General features: G+C 37.0%; 1 protein-coding gene across 1 annotated transcript in view; it reads right to left on the reverse strand.

Moving 5' to 3' along the window:
• Window positions 1-2,265: 2,265 nt before the first annotated feature.
• Cdc37 (cell division cycle protein 37) overlaps window positions 2,266-18,126 on the reverse strand; it is a 301,191-nt gene continuing 285,330 nt past the window's right edge. The window contains exon 10 of the mRNA XM_090389100.1: window positions 2,266-2,691. Within this exon, the coding sequence (XP_090245226.1) occupies window positions 2,500-2,691 (192 nt within the window). The 3' untranslated portion in view covers window positions 2,266-2,499. The remainder of the gene's footprint in view (window positions 2,692-18,126) is intronic.

The following is an 18,126-nucleotide window of genomic DNA, read 5'->3' on the forward strand; positions in this document are numbered from 1 at the left end:
GGCACCTTACGAGTGGGGTACCATTAAATTCTTACGTAATTGGCTCTAAATTATTTGGAGATTTTCTGCTACAATTTTTAGTCTTGTTACCTATTCTTCTCCCTCCCTGTTTATTAATCGTTATGTTTAATTTATTATTTTCGCTCAACAGTAAACAGTTTATCCATGCTTAGTTTTGATTTAATATCAGTTATACATTGGGCATCATGTGGAGGAATGTGCATTTTGCTGCCTCTAATGATAGCTTTATATTTATTTTCTTTATTTCCTTATTATTTTTCTTAACCTCTTTATTATTCTAACACACACACGTGTTCAAAGAAAGTGCATCACCCCTTAAAATTTGTTATTGTCATCTGAATAACATATGTATATGGCAATATTTCTTACAGATTGCATTAGATAAGATTCACATGCATAGGTGATGACGTAATATTGCATTAGCTGTTACTTTCAGCTATATAAGCAAGCTCTGCAAGAGTTTCAGTCATTCCTTGCTTGTGTCAGGATGGTGAGGCAGTTGATGCCACGAAGAAAGAGTGCTATTGTTGCTTTACGTGAGGATGTTCTTCCTGTCATATTGCTTATAGGGTGTCTTGTAATCAATCGACAGTGAGTAGATTTCTTTCAAACTCAAGAATACTGGTTCTGCTGATAGGAAAAAAGGAACCGGATAACGCAAACGAGTCTCTATGCCAAAACAGGACCGCATTTTAAAGCACTTATGCCTTAAAAACTGTAAAACTTCTTCATCTGAGCTGAAAAGAGAATGGTAAGAACATACAGGAGTGGTAGCAAGTACAGTAACAAAAGATGCCTCTTCAAAAATGAACTTGTAGCCCATCGTCCTAAGAAGAAGACCCTCCCCACACAAAAAATGAAAAGGGCTTGATTAATTTTGTGCAAGGAGCATGTCAAATGGACCCCCAAGCAGTGAAAGTCAGTTATTTTCTTGGATGAGAAGAAATTCAATCTGCATGGCTCTGATGGGAGACAAACGATTCCCCTGCCGTAGACGTGGTGAAGAATACCACCCAGACTGTATGGGGTCTACAGTTTAATTCCCTACCAGCCAGATGATATGGGGGTGCATTTCATATCGCGGAGTAGGTCACCTGCAGTTTATAAAAGGTTCCATAAATGCTAATGGATACCTGGCTATATTGGAAGGCAAATTGCTACCAACCATTTCAACCTGCCAAGTAACTGCATCTTTCAAGACAATGCTGCTCCTTGTCATCGGGCAAAAAGTGTAAGTAGGCACTTCTGTAGTTGCTTGTAGCTTCATTTCTGCATTAGAGGTTCGATAGTAATGTGTTTACATTTGTTACAGGTGAAAAAAACAGTGGTTGGAAGAAAGGTTCATTACAACTCTTAGCTGGCCAGGAACCAGCCAGGACCTGAATCCTATAGAGAACCGTTGGCATTGTGTGGAATCTGTAATTGCCAGAAAGAAACCAAAGACCCTTCGTGAACTTCAGGAAGCCATAATTCATGTTTAGAACTATGAACTATCAGTTGATTATCTTCAGAAATTGATCTTGTTAATGGCTCTGTGTGCTGCTGTCATCATCAAGGACAGAGGTGGTTTAACTAAATATTAGTTTGCACCTGGTGAGCGTTTCATTTCGTTTTCTATCTATCTAAAATAATAAACTGAAGTTATTAGAATAAACAAATTCTAATAAAATTTCAGCCATAATTGCTGTGTTAAGCAAAACTGTTGTATAAAGATTGCAAAATGCTCATTTTGAGAGCACCCGTCAAATATTACTTAGCTTTGCCTTAACTATTAATAATTATCTTTTGTGTATATTTCTATTTGTGATGCACTTTTTTTGAACACCAGTGTATATATATATATATATATATCCTATCATCAGCCCTAAGGATGAATGCATAACTGACTGGACACCGCTGCAGAAACTAAAGATGAATGGATTAAAAAAGAATCCAGTGGTGACACTGTCACCAGATAACAAGTTAGTGTTGTTATTATAAAAACCAATTTTCATACCCCCACTCCACCTGATGTGTTTATATATACTGTATATGCACCTAAATTGATATTAACAATCTTTGTTGACCAACTGGATAAAATATGAAGAAAGAAAGAAAAAAATCTATTGCCAACCTTGTTAGAATAATCACACAGCATAATTCTATAGTGTTTGTGTACATTAGAACATAAAAGAAGCCACATATTGGTCTATCTTGCTTTTAATGGAAAATGAATTGTAGTCAAGGTTATTACAGATAAATGAACTGGATGGCAATCAAACATAAATAGCACTGAAAAGTCCAGAATTTTCAGACAAAATAAACCTATTGTAGCAACACTTAATTAAAATATTAATCTTTAATACTGTGTACTGTACACCCAACTATTAAAAAACATCCTCCTTAGCAATCTAAAATTACTTTTCAGTGTTGCTGTTTTTAAAAATTACTAAAAAAATTTAATATGTGTAATGAGAAATAATACTGATAACTTATGCGTTATTCTTTAACTTCTTCAAATTTTTCACTTAAAGATGATGCCCTTTCATTTTCTACTTTCTTAGCATCTGGGATCCACAGTCCAGAATCTACACAGCATTTCATGTGGTACCTTGCCTCTTCTTCTGGCATTTGACTAATTGTTTGTTGCAGCAAGGCAATGTCTCTCTCTTCAAAGCACTTCTTTAAAGGCTATGATACAAAAACAACTTAAATATTAATTATGAATACATAAAATAACAGATATTATATTAGTAAAAAAAAGTTAAAAATGAGAGGTTAAGATTACATTTAACATTATAACAGCTTCAATACTCATTTGCTTGAAAAAATTCAAAGTATTACAAAACATCTGGGCTTTTATTTTAGTGTGGGGCTGTCTGGCTCAAGGGCTACTTATGTTCAAAGCTAGATATTGTGACTGCTGAAGAAACAAGCACATTTAATTTACACAGTCTCGGGAATAACTGGGACTCTTTCACAAAGTCACCACCCGTTTCTGCCAGCACTGGATAAGGTTAAAATACAAATGGAAGAGTTCATGGCACCCCTGCATGGCCTTAGGTCTGTCTTATATCATTAAAATTAGCCGCATGATTGCACACTGCTTATTTAACAAGCTACTTGTTCATTTGAATTTATAATATTTTTAATACACTGTGTCTGAATAGTCTGGAACCAATGACACTTGAATAGTATAAAATTATATGTTTCATATTAAACCTGACTGGATCATAATTTGACATGGTCATAATTTTATCACCATGCTCTTGGGGTTTTATAATACACTGATCCCTCTGGCGGATTTCTGTGAGCTGGCATGAAACTTAGCAATTACTCCAATTCGAGTGTTCTTTGGTTTCAGACTTTTTGGATACCCTGTAGAATACTTACTTAAAATTTGAAGTTAGCAGTTGAATTTGTCAATAAAGTCACTATCTAGATAAATCCGTCATTGGTTGAAACAATCCTCGTGGGCCGACAGTTGCTTAATGACCATATTGCAATTCTTCCATAGCTCATTCTTATGGAGGATAAATTGCTTCCCTGGAAAGCAGGGTTACTGGTTTATGTTTACCCTGAACTGGTCAGATAGATGGCTTCACACGATTAGAACACTGCCAGTCAGTAGGTTTTTTTGCTGAATTTGGTTCCTATAGGCTTTGTTGCATTTTGTTGGGTCCATGTGCAGCAACCCATCCAGGTTGGTGAGAGAGAGAGGACAGATCAAGATAGCCTTGATGTCAGGAGTATCTATCTTGAAGTAAATAGCTAGGTATTCAGGTTCCAAATGATTATCAAATCTTTTCAAGGAGTTGTGTTAAAGCTGGAATAAAGAATAGCCCCCAGGGACATGAAAGGTTTAAGTGAGATTCTGTTCATCAATCCTTGAAGCCAATATTCCATTCCTAGAAAGATCAGCAGAACCCAAACAAGATGCATACAACACAGGTATAGGAAGTAGCTAGAGGATCTTGGATTTTGCTAGAACAAACTGTGGCATGAAAGTCAGATTCTAACAAATGAAACCGAAAAAAGCGAGCTGTAACTGTCTTCCATGTGTGTTCCCATCTAGGTAGCTTGGAACGTTGATCCTATTCTTTAATTATGGCGAGTTGGGCTGATTCAAGGATAAATTAAGTGACCCGAGATAGGACAGGAATTGATAAATGCAATATTTACACACATCTCTGCAGCAGATGCAATTACGAATTGTAAATTTTACATCATCTGTATAAGTAAGACAGTTACAATTTTGGTTTGGATATGATTCAAGAAGAGCTGGGAATAAGAAAGTGATAAGACCCCCCCCCCCCCAACTGCAATAAGATAATCTGGATATGGAAGGTAAGTGTTCTCTGAATACAGGAATGTCTCTAATAAGCTAAGTGTTGTTTGTTGATAACTTTATGCAGGTGTGCTGGTCTATGTTGAATGCAGTGATTAGTTAAAGTTGGTAGTATAAGAGACGACAGCCTACAGCAATGGGCCTTTGGCTCCTGAAGATTGTTTTTTTATTATTATTTTATTTTAGCACTGGTTTCATGTAGTATTAATTCCAAATTTTGGGGGAGGGGAGATTCATTACCTTAGTCTTTTGTAAAACAGGTGGAGTAGTATATCTTCAATGAAGAGGCTGCATACTTTTAAAATGAATGGGTACACCTGGTCCCACTGTAGTTTTGTTTAGTATTGGGTTGATGGGCTCCATTCATAAGTCTTTTGCTGGTCCTATTCTTTTTTTTTTTTGGGGGGAGATTATTTGATTGACAACTGAAGGTCATATCCATTCTTTGGTTTATGATTCTTATATACAGTAATACCCCGAAGTTACGCGATAGGTGGGTCCGACGAAAATCGCGTAAGTCGAATTCGCGTAAGTCGGGGTACAACTTTGCATATAAATACATATAAATTTTGCTTAATTGGGACCAAGGACTAACAAAAACACTAGTTTAGAAGAAAAATATTAATAAAATTGCAGTTTTTTATACATATTAATACAAAATATGTATTAAAAAAACAAATGACTTACGTTAAAAAGTTATTTCGATGTCGATGACTTCATAAAATCTAACAAATTCGCCTGACGACACAGCGCCTTCTTTTTTTCACGCAGAATTTCTTCGTAGCAAGCTAATAATTTTTTTATTCCTTGCTTTGTAGCTAAACACGTTCTTCGTTGGAGTCTATGTTTTCTAAAATTTTTAAGCCCTTTACAATTGAGCCCTTTTCAATTTTCAACCTGTCAAGTTTGCAATTGTCATGTGCTTTTCGCCGTTGCTTCATTTAGGCCTGTAGCACGTGCAATATCACATGGTCTTTCATTTCGCTCAAAGCGTTTCACAATTTCATATTTTTTTTCTATCGACAGAGGTGGACTGGCCATAAGCCTTACCGGGGCCAGTGTAACCCCGGTGGGCCAGTGTGATTTTGGCCATAAACCATAGTATGAGGCCACTATAAATTTTCCAGGGTAAGAATTTTTGACCCAGTCCGCCTCTGTTTATCGATAATTGCTTTTCTTTTTCTCTCTGAATCTGCAGTGTCTTCACCAGGACGCCTTTTCACACCTTTTAATTAAGTATTTTACTTATTTTTAGGGAATAAAGCGCAATTACAAAACGAGGAGGCACGCTTGATACGCATAAACAAAGCTGCGCGCATGTAGCAACTAAATAAACAACACCATAAAGGCAGAGATACACTATTAACACCCCACATTTCTAGGGGTTACTACCATAAAACAATAAAAATCCAGTTGCGTTTCTGCTAGTGAAATCTGTTATAAACTGGTAGTAAACTCGATCTAATTGCATTTGCGATTGTACCGATAGCTGGAATTGTGTTGGTTTTTACGTTATTATGGTGAAATGTGTTTCCCCTTCACTGATATAAAAAACATAAAAGCAGCAAAGTTGAATTTTGTTCATCTTTCGCTCTCATTCTCCGCCGTCGCACCGTATATCGATAACATATGAAAAACGACCTTGAAGATAGTGGGCGGCAGCGTTGCCAAACGAAAAAATCAAGAACCGCGTAACTCCGAGTTCGCGTAAGTCGGGGTAGCGTAAGTCGGGGTATTACTGTATATGATTAGTAGAAGAGTAACAGAAATTTACCTCAATATGTATTAATTTTATATTGGTTTATTTGAGTGTCATTACATATCATATTGAGGTAAATTTCTCTTATTCTTCTACAAATAAATATATATACACAGTGCTTTTTTTGTAAAAAAAAATAGGTGCCGGTACTCATTCTTTGCTCTCAGGAAAAATTCAAAATTAAAGATATGAAAAGTACTCTAAAAATTTTTTTTCCCTGATATTGTTACTTTAGTAGTAACGTTTTTAGAATAAGAACAACAAATTAAGTATATTAACACAGTTTATTAAGCATAAATTTATTATTCAAGTATATAAAAAAATAAGTAAAAATAATTTCATGATAAAGTTTTTGTAGAATATTCCAAATTTTCATTAAGTTCTCATCAGAAAGCTTACGCCAACTTCTTTTCTTCCTCTTTGTGTGTCGGTTGCTGGATAACGTTTCCAAAGCAGCCACGAATTGACATATTTTGTTGGATCGAAGCAAATCAGCGGTGGGCCTACAGTTTTAAGAAACAGTAGTGAAGAAACTGTTTTTGTCATCAACGAAGCTGTGGTTGGGCTGACAATCAGATTCAGTCACTGAAATTGGTATCGTACTTAGAGCGTTCACCAAATGCTTCAATTCTTCTGAAACCTTCTTATCAATTAGGTATCCCCGAAATCCATGAATTGCATCTTCTTTCATTTAACTATAACCTAATTGACAATTTTCCAACTTCTAATGTTTAGAAGAATTAATACTTTCTTTGTAATCTTTTTCCTTCTCTTGTCATTGGTATTGTCACTAATTCTTAAATTAAACATTTTTTTTTTTTTTTTTTGAAACTGTCCAAAAGGTCAGGGTCATTTGGATATTCAGATACTGTGACTATGTAAACAGAGATAGGGGAAAATTTATGGGGCACTTCCGCGAAATAACAGATAATTATTTGTCGGGGTAAAAGAAAGCCACTTTTCTAATTCTCGAACAGGGCGCTTACAGTTAAATCACAGAAGTGTCCAACCTATGGCCAGCGAGGAAAGTGAACTGCCTAATTGCTAATTGCCTGAGGGGGCATAAATTCAAATTGAGGAAAGACGATTGCAGGATAGTGTGCAGAAGTTTGCCTTTGCCAGCGGGTGGTTGATGGAGGCCTCATTTCAAAAGGATGTAGAGCTGCTGGAATGAGTACAGAGAAGGCAACAAGATTAGTGAATGGAACAAAGGGTTGCTCTTACAAAGAAAGGCTTATTAAGTTTTGCAAATTACAATGTCTGGAGACTAGGCACAGGCGAGGTGATCTGATAGAGGTGTATAAAGCCTTGAATGGTTTGAGCATGCTCAATGCTGATGGGATCCTGCCTCTTGCTTTGAAAAATCACCTGAGAGGGTATAACTTCAAATTGAGGAAAGACAGATGTAGGATAGATGTGCGGAAATTTGCCTTACCAGCAGGTAGTTGATTGCTGGAACAAATTTCCATCTGTTGTTGTAAAAGATGATAGCTTAAATAGATTCAAGGCAGAAAAACTTGACAAACATTTGGATGGGTGAAATAAGGGTTTTTTTTTTTTTTTTTTTTTTTCCGGCTGATGCTGCATTAAGCTTGCTTTCTATGCCTCTACTAATGCCAATGTGTCATTGTAGAAGTTGATAGCTTAAATAGATTCAAAGCAGAACTTGACAAACATTTGGAGCGAGGGGATGGGTGAAATAAGGTGTTTTTGGCTGATGCTATATAAACTTGCTTTCTTGCATCATGTGCCCTTTCTAATGCTAACTTTGAATTTTTTTTTGAATACGGCACCTGTACAGGAAAAAGTTGGACACAGCCCACTGGGAATACACCTGGATCTGCTCACTCTTGACTAGCACGACTCCTCCATATGTGGGACAGGTGGTAGGATCGGTTTTACCAGATACAACTAAGTTAAGTTGTAGAATGGTAATTCCTTTAGCTCTCTTAATTCGTGCAGCAGCAATAATTACCTAAGGGCCAGAAATGCAAACAGTGTGTACTGAGTTAATTCTCTCCTAATCTGTTCACTATATGAAAATTTTATTCGGTCAACGGAAACTATTTTAAATGTAATTTCCAAGGGGATTCAAAATAATTCGCTACAAAAGGACTTCGTTAAACAGAGGTACAACTGAGTAATTTAGAATTCTAAAATTGGTTATACAGTTTTATATAGAAAACATCTTAAAAATAGACAGTAAAAAATGCAAATTTAGTCAAATCATTTTAAGCTTATTTGAATAGTAAGTAAATGTGAAAAAAATTACGGAATATTACAAATTTCTAAGGTTTTTTTTTTTTTTTTTATGAAAACTAATCACGAGACGTATTACAACCTATGACCGCTGAATACGGTGATGTTTCTTGTATTCTGTCTATCTTGTGAACTCCTCTGACTGGTTGTCACGGAGTATAAACAGAAAATTTATATTACTCAGTACCATGCTTGCATTGCATCCAAATGTCACACATCACTGTTAATAAAGGTGCCGGTACGGTGTACCATCCCAAAAAAAAACACTTATATATACAGTAAACCCTTGCTAATCTGGATCAAAATATAAAAATTCCTTTCAAAGTACAGTTGAGTACTGTACTTTGAAAGACACAGGATTTAAGAAGGCAGATAAGTCACTGACTGGAGAGAGAGAGAGACAGAACATATAAAACATTGTCTTGCATGTTGTTGACTCTGAGTCGGATGGGTGTTATTGCTTCATTTGCGTATCGCACACTTCTTTATACACATACATGTACGTATTTTTTATATTATGTAATTGTTGGCTAAACTACAACACCATTGCCTTATTGAGGTCCTCATATGCAGATGGTTTCATCATTTTTCTGATAGTCATGCCTTTAATGCTATCAGATGTGCCTGCAAAATCTAGTACCTTCCTATGTCATGTATGGTTTGGTTATAATGGTTAATTAAAGATTTAATGGATACACTGTTTTCAAACTTTTGAATAATTCCAAGTTTTTGTTCAATTAAAAACAACTCTTTTGCATTTACCCATAGTTTCCACAATTTCTAAACAAAAAAATATATATATATTTAGTATAAAACACTGATACTCCTGCCTTAATGAAACAAAATTTTATTTTTTTGTGATGTGACGGAATACAACAATCTATCAATGCACTAAAGCAAAAATTCGCACAAACTTTTTAAATTTGGCAGACTGTGCGCATTAAAAGCAACAACAAGCAAGCTCGTGGTCGCCATTTTGAAACAAGCAATCAAACCGTGGAAACGCTATAATTTTTGTCCTACTCTTTCCATTTACCATACATAGCATATGTATTTACAAGCCCATTTGGCTCCTAAAATAGATAAACTTCATTGTGTGAAGAGAAAGAAGAACACGTTGAAACTGAGTTGACAAACTTGAAAAAATTAACTAGAAAGTGGTGTGAGCAATACTGTTTTAATGGAAACATATAACATCGGAAGGTGCCTCCATAGCAGGTGGGAAGGAGCAGCAGAATGCGGAAAGGTCAGGGAATGACCACCGCATATTCCTGGAGCAATATGGCCTTAGTTGCTAATGCTCCTAAAAACCAAATAACAAACAAACAACGGAAAGTCTACAATTTATGATATAAAAAAGGCAAAGAATAAAATTCTAGAATTCACAGCCTTACAATAAAATTGCTGAGAGAAAATGTTTACATCGGCCAAAATTAGAGAATCTCGATAAAGTGGTGTACGGTTTTTTGCTAAAACAATCAGGAGGTATGGCAATTTCTGGGCTGATGCTTACTGCCAAAGCAAGGTATTTTAAGGAGAAAATGAACACTGAATCAGAGTGCACATTTAGTGATGGATGGCTTAGGAATTTCAAGACTCGTCATGGTATTAGACAGTTAGATATTGCTGGAGAAAGACAGTCGGCTGATACACAAGCAGCAACAGAATATAGTGCAACATTTGAAAAAATTGTATCTGACTATGACCTAACAGCCAATCAAATTTATAATGCTGATGAAACAGCAGTTTACTGGAAGTGTTTGCCTGGAAACCAAGAGCGAAATGCAACAGGGTTTAAGCTTAATAAGGAAAGAGTAACCGTTCTTATTAGTGTTAATGCTTCAGGTCAGTATAAAATTAAGCTTTTGGTGATTCGGAAATTTCAGCACCCACAGGCCTTTAAAGGAATTGTGCACTTAGCTGTGACCTATAAAACCCAAAAGAATGCTTGGATGGACAAAGATAGATGTTGCAATTGGTTTGTTCATGATTTTGTTCCATCAGTTCGTCATAACTTGGGAAAATTGGGGAAGCCTGCAAATACAAAGTGCCTGCTACATCTCATCAACTGTAGGGCCCACACACATAAATCAAAATTAGTGTCTGATTACAGAAATATTTTTGCATGTTACTTGCCACCAAATTTAACACCATTAATTCAACCCACAGACCAAGGAGTCATTAGGAACTTTAAATGTCACTATAAAAATGATTTTATGATGAAAACGATGCATAAGAATGTCGACCCTTCAGAATTTCAATGCAGTTGTACAATCAAAGATGCAACATTTTCACTCGCGACTGCATGGAATGCAGTCACACCTGTAACTCTTAAAAGAGCATGGCGAAAGTTAAAATGAACGTGATGTTTGCAGAGCTACAATCTGATCGAAACAAAGATTTTGAAGGATTTCACATAGAGCTGAAGGCATCTGAAGTGATAAAGGACTGATGGAAACTGTTTAAATTATGTACGGAAGACAACCTGATACACAAACTTAATGCTGATGACATAAGGAGAGTGAATATATATTGAAGATGATGTTGAAGTTGCAGTGACTTTCACTGATCAAGAAATTATTCAAAGCATTATAACTCCTGATAAGATAGAAGAGAATTATTCAGAATCTGGTGAAGAAAACGAAAAAGTTGAAGTAAAGATATCTTGGGCTACTGCAGAAAAGTCCATTGAAACAGTTATTAATTAAATTTTTAGTCTTCAGGACTTCATGCATACGCACAATATAATGTATATACTGTATTTTTCTTTTACATTATTCATTTTTAAATAGGATTTCAAGCATTACATTTTTTAGTATTATTTTTTTTGTGGTGAAAATTTCTTTACATTTTGTCAGGAGTTGACTTTATTTTTCTTTAAAACTGCTTGTTTCGATAAATGAAACAGGCTTTATTTGCTAATGAATAAACTGTCAAAATTTACCTGGTCATCTCTTCTTTATTCCATCTTAAAAGTACTGCCTGAGAATCCGGATTGACCCAGTCCCTGAGCAGTCCAGATTTTCAGACTTTTACTGTATATATAATTTATTTTTGAACCATTTTCATAATGGACATTCCTTTGGAGGAAATTGTCTCTTGCTCCTTTATAGTTGAGAAGATTAAATAGATTTTCATCTGCTGCCATGTTCTGCATGCTTGTTTCTTCAGGAACACTTGTTTTGTCTGTGTTGAACATTTTATTATTTTCACTTACTTGGAAGCTTCTCCTCTATTCATATTTAAGATTTTTCCCAGTTCTTTACTGTCAAAGCCATCCATATTATCTTATACTGTCTACTTGGAGGGTGACACATTGACTCAATTTTCTGTATTGCCCTCTTTAGTTCTGGTCAGAGTAATTGTATTTCTGTAGATAAGAGCTACTCCTACAGCTCTTCTATCTGGGAAGGGAAATGGGAATTTCAGCTTAGATTAAACATATACTTGCATATAAGAGGTTTTCTTTATGTGTGACCGTTTTCCTGCCAAAATAAGAAAACATTGCATCTTGGGTTTTAATAGGTGTATAAAAAAATACCTTAAAAGTACCTGGATATAAGGAACATTACAATAACAGCAAAATGACTGGCAAAGCCCAAAACACAAGGGAAAAAACTGAAAAATCAAATCGTAGGATAGAGGTGCTAAACAATGAAGAAACTACAGATGACAACTTAAAAGCTTACCACTTTAGTGTAAAAAGGGCTAGAAAAGGCAAAAACAATAGGAAGAAGAGGAGAGGAAACTTCAGCTTATAATTCAAATAGAGGATCCCATAAGATAAATTAAAGAAATTAAGTTGTTCCTAGAAGAATTCCTTCATAAACAGGAGGACATCTGCAACAAGACTGCACAGAGTGAACTGCTGGTCTCTTTTGGAATAGATTAGTTGAACTTAATACAGTAAACAAGGTACTGAAAGCAAAAGTAAACAGTGACTGAACAGAAGAATAATTATAAAAATAAATAAATACTTTGACACGCCCAAGTAGCAAGGGCCACCAAACTTAACAAACCAACAATAAGACTACGGAATACCAAAGGCAAAAGAAACAAACATAATTATTATAAAGATTAAGCCTGACTACAAATCCAGCGAGGCAATCAGGGATACTGTCATTTCAAAGAAATAAAAGTGAATAACATGAGAAAAATAAAAGATAATGCAGTTTTAATTGAAGTAACAAATAAAGAGGATGTTAAAAAGATTGAAACCAACCCAGAGGTAGTAAAATTGAGACTGCAAACAGAAAAGTCAAGGGGCAGGAACCCTTTATATTTATATTATATTTGACATCCCTAAGACAACTCTGGAAAGATTTCCAGAGTTGTCTGGAATCTTGCCAGAGTTTGCCAAAGAATTTCTTCTAAAAAGAGGGACAAAAAACAATAGAAATTGGCAATTCAATATCATTGTAGACGTGTCACCCAGAATTTGGAAAAACCTACAGGGTCTATGCTGGCTGAACCAGCCCTAAATTCAGGGAATTCTTTCCTGTACAGAAGTATTAGCATTAGCAGAGGCATATGATGCAAGAAAGCAAGCTTATTGAGCATCAGCCGAAAAAAAAATAAAAATACATACACACTTCTCATTTCACCCATCCAGCCACTCCAAATGTTTGTCTAGTTCAGCCTTAAATGTATTTAAGCAATTAACTTGAACACCAACAGATGGAAGTCTGTTCCAGCAAACAACTACCCACTGGCTAAAGGCAAAATTCTGATCATCTATTCTACAACTGTCTTTCCTCATTTCAATCTATGCCCTCTCAGGTTCTTAATCTGAGCAAGTGGAAGTATCCCATCAGCATTGCCTGCTCAAACCATTCAAGGCCTTGTACACCTCAATCAGATCACCTTGCAGGTGCCTAGTCTCCAGATGCTGTAACATGCAGAATTTAAGCCTCTCTTGGAACCTTTGTTCCTCTCACCAATCCTGTTGCTTTTCTCTGTACTCGTTCTAGCAACTCTACATCCTTTCTAAAATGAGGCCTCCAGATCTGTATGCAGCACTCAAGTTGTGACCTTATCACTGACTTATACAAAGGTATGACCACCTCCTTATCTCTGCTAGCAAAATTCCTAAATATTATTGACAAAACTCCATGGCCTGCTCTGGCAGGTCATGAAGTTTTGCACATAGTGAACTGCTCAGAGAACTTCAAATCCAACTGCACGATTACCTCCAGGTCTTTTTCATTCTCCATCTCCCTGAGTGTAGTACCACACAGTTGGTACATTTCTCTTGGGTTACTGCTTTATATATGCAGTACTTTGCATTTGTCAATACTAAACTTTAGCTACCACTTCTCAGCCCATCTCTCTAACTTTTCTAGATCCTGTTGCAGTAGCATACTGTATTTACTATCATTATCAACCATGTATCACTGCAAACTTGGACATTAAGCCTGATTCGATATCATTAATGCACAAAACAGCAATGGGTCCAGCACCGAATCCTGAGGAACTCCACTAATAAGATTAGTCTACATAGAGCTGTTAAAGCACTTTAACTGTCATAAATATGGTCATACTGCCAGAGACTGCCACTGCGCAGTCACTGGCCATGATTACAAGACCAGCCAAAACGTGCTATCTGTAAAGCAACACGGTTGACTGACTATGAACTATCAGGGATGATAAATGCCCCTGTTATTTAAAAAAAAAAAAAAAAAAAAAAAAAATGGTAAATACAGTCTAGGATGAACTATGGGCCAGACTGAAAACATAAATGTGACTAGGGCTTTAAATCTCATCCAATTGAATACTCAAAAGGCAAGAGCTTTGTAGATCAGATCAAACTCAAATTGGAAGAAAATAATATAGATAACTTGTTACTCCAGGAGCCCTACACACATAATGGGTAGGGTTCAAGGATACCCAAGGGGCTATAAAATAATAGAATACATCTCAGGTGTCCACCTTCTACAGCAACAGTAGTTAAAAATACTGACCTTACAGTCACAGAGGTGGGTCACCTCTGCTCTCCAGGGGCAGTGTGGGGCCCATATCACCAGTGCTGTAAGAGAGTTTTACATTATTTCACTATATCTCAGACCAGGTGAAGATATAAATCCAGCTGTTGAATACATAACAAGCAGTCATAGACTTGCTACCTACTGCAAATATCATAGGATGTGCTGATGTCAACTGCAGATCAGCCTTATGCCATAGCCGTACGGAAGACAGAGCAAGCACACACAACATCCAGATACTATTAGACTATATAGCCACCTCACCCTTTCAAGTGCTAAACCGACCAAATAACCTCCAAACTTTAGCAGTACCATGTGGGAAAGTGACACATGTTACTCTTGCCACCAATTCACTAGATTATAAAATTACAGACTGGCGTATCCACCTGGTCTGGACCACATCAGATCATAGAGCCATCACCTTCAAACAAAACAGGCAATTACAAACACCCCCAACACTCCCTGTTGGATATCAAAAGGTATAACCTCAAAAAGGCAAACTGGCAGATTTCTGAATAACACACAGCAGCTCAGATGAAATGACTGGTCTAGATCAGGCAACTGTAGCCCGGATGAGCAAGCACCGACTATGACAAACATTTTAACAAAAACAACAGACCTGTCTATCCCATGGAAAAAACTGACTGTACTCAGGAGAAGGGAGCACCAGGTGAGGAGAAATTTTCAAAGAGCCACAAAATGAGGTGGATCCATTAAGAGATTGTTATAGAACTCTCAGGAATCAGTATATGTTCTCATAAGGAACAAGAAAAAGGAATGCTGGAGGCACTTGTGGGAATACTGGAAACCTTGGGCAGTTAGTAATAGTGGCATGTGATGCAAGAAAGCAAAGCTTATGAGCTTATGTAGCATCAGTCAAAAAATCACACAACCATTACCTCTAAAAGTTTGTCCAGTTCCTCCTTGAATTTATTTAAGCTATCAACTTCCACAATCACAGATGGAAGTTTATTCCAGCAATTTTTTTTTTTTTTTATGTGAACCCAAAACACGAGAGGTATTAGAACCTATAGTACTTAGTACCGTGCTTGGGTTGGAGGTTGAGAAGAGGAAAGAAGATATTTGTTGACATTGGACTTGAACTTCTGTAGATTGTAATTTTCAGGAAATACGTATGAAGGAAAGTTGTTGCAGAAAACAGCAGTTGAATGAATAAATGAGGAAGATGAAAAGTTGGTTCTGTTGGTTTGAAGTTGGACAGTAAATGGATGTTGGCTGCTGGCGGCACGTGTTCGGACTGTTTTGAAAGAGAGAGCGGGAATTATAGAAGCCAATTCAGAAGAACAGTGCCCATGGAAGTATCTGTAGAAGAGGCATGCAGCAGAAACAATACGTCTATGGGAAAGTGAGTGGAGAGACTCTGTTAGAGAGTGAATCATTGATTAACCTAACTGCCCTCTTCTGAATGGAATCAAGAAGCCTGAGAGAGGTTTTGGGGGCACCACCCCAGATGTGAGAACAATATTCCATGGCAGGGCGGATTTCCGATTTATACAGAGTGAGCAGCTGTTTGGAAGAAAAGTAACTCTGAGAGCGAAAGAGAAAACCAAGTTTTTTAGATGCAGAGGAAGCAATATTTGTCATGTGCTTGTGCCAAGAGAGATTAGAAGTCAGGGTAATCCCCAAAAGAGATATATCATTTTGCCTAGAAATCGGAGTGTCAATAAAGAAAAGCATAGGAGCAGAAGAATCCTTTTTGCGAGATATAAGACAAGACTGAGTTTTAGAAGGGTTGAAATCAACTAAGTTGTCTTTGCCCCACTGGAGAATTACCTGAAGATTGGCATTTAAGGAATTGGTAGCAGATTTTCGAGAAGTTGAAGCTGATTGAGCAGGACGACCTCCCACTTGCTAAAGGCAAATTTCTGCACATCTATTCAACAACTGTCTTTCTTCAATTTGAATTTATGCCCCCTTAGGTTCGTAATCTGAGCAACTGGAAGAATCCTATCAGAATTCAGTGTGCTCAACCCATTCAAGGCTTTATACACCTCAATCAGATCATCTCACAGGTGCCTAGTCTCCACCTGCTGCACTTGACAGAACTTAAGCCTCTCATCGGTAAAAGGATCCTTTCATTCCTCTCACCAATCTTGTTGTCCTTCTCTGTACATGCTCAAGCAAATCTACATCCTTCCTAAAATGAGGCCTCCAGACGTGGCCTGACCAATGCCTTATACAAAGGGATAATCACCTCCTTTTCCTTGCTAGCAAAACTCCTGTATAACATTGACTAAACCCCATGACCTGCTCTTGCAGCCTGTCTGCATTGCTCAGAAAACCATATCTGACAGCACAATTACTCCCAGGTCTTTTTCATTTTCTACCACCCTAAGTGTAGCAACGCACAGTTGGTATGTTCCTCTGGGATTACTTCTACCCATATGCAGTACTTTGCATTTGTCAATGTTAAACTTCAGTTACCACTTCTCAGCCCATCTGCTTAAATTTTCTAGATCCTGTTGCAGTAACACACTGCCATTACTGTCATTAACAACCCTGCCAACCTTTGTATCATCTGCAAACTTCAACAAAAGCTCATATATACCACTAAAGCTCATATATACCTTCATCGGGGGCTTAGAGGGGAACAGGTATCCTGTGTGTTATCAGACACTCAGCCTAAAACACTGATGGATCCAATATCTCTCTATTACAGAAGATTTAGGAGAAGTCCGGTTGGCCTGCCTCCCTAAAATCCACTCATGCACACCTTCTCGATGGTAAGCCCTGTTACGTCACTTAGGTGGCAACGAACGTGTAGAGTGGTTCTCTTCAAGACGTCTGGTCAGCGTGAAGAGGAAAAGACCAAACCCTCCAGCAATGAGAGCACAACAATACAAATGGCCCTCAGTCCCCAGCAGCTTTCACTCTCCCTCTTACGGCAGCGAGAGGATCAGATTGGAAGCAGAGGGTCCTAAGAATCTCTGGGTACGACCAGGCTGCCATGCACGGAAATTGAACTTGGCCTGTTATAACGTACGATCACTCATCGGTGAAGACAGGATATTAGAGCTGGAAAGGGAATTAGAAAATGTGAATTGGAATATCATCGGTTTGGCTGAAACAAGAAGAAGAAATGAATCACTTATAAGTTTATCAAGTGGAAATCTGCTGTACACCAATGGAAACAGTGAAAGGAGTGAAGGTGGAGTTGGGTTTCTGGTCCATAAAGATTTTAAAAACAACATTTTGGAATTCAAAAGTACATCACCAAGGGTGTCAAGACTAATACTCAAGATTTCTAAGAGGTACAAGCTAAAGATTATAATGATTTATGCACCAACATCGAGCCATGATGATGAAGAGGTTGAAGAAATGTACACTGAAATTGAGAGTCTTCTAGATGAGCAGAAAACCCACTACACTATTATTATGGGGGACTTCAATGCTAAGGTTGGAAAAAGGCAAAACAGCGCAGAAAGAGGAACTATAGGAAATTTTGGAATTGGTGAAAGAAATAAAAGAGGTGAAAGACTTGTGGAATTTGCAGAATCTCAAGGAATGTCAGTAATGAACACTTTTTTCAAGAAAAGGGTGAACAGAAAGTGGACATGGAAGAGTCCAAATGGATTAACAACTAATGAAATCGACTTCATCCTCACTAACAGAAGATATATTGTGAATGATGTTACCGTCCTGAATAAGGTAAATGTTGGAAGTGATCACAGAATGGTAAGATGTACACTTGATATAGATGTAGGAAAGGAAAGGAAAAAACTGACTCGAGTAAATAATACAAAGGTCTTTGAAAAGCA

Source organism: Mastigoproctus giganteus, chromosome 14 (assembly GCF_048544385.1).
Source record: "Mastigoproctus giganteus isolate SK-2022 chromosome 14, ASM4854438v1, whole genome shotgun sequence".
NCBI lineage: Eukaryota > Metazoa > Arthropoda > Arachnida > Uropygi > Thelyphonidae > Mastigoproctus > Mastigoproctus giganteus.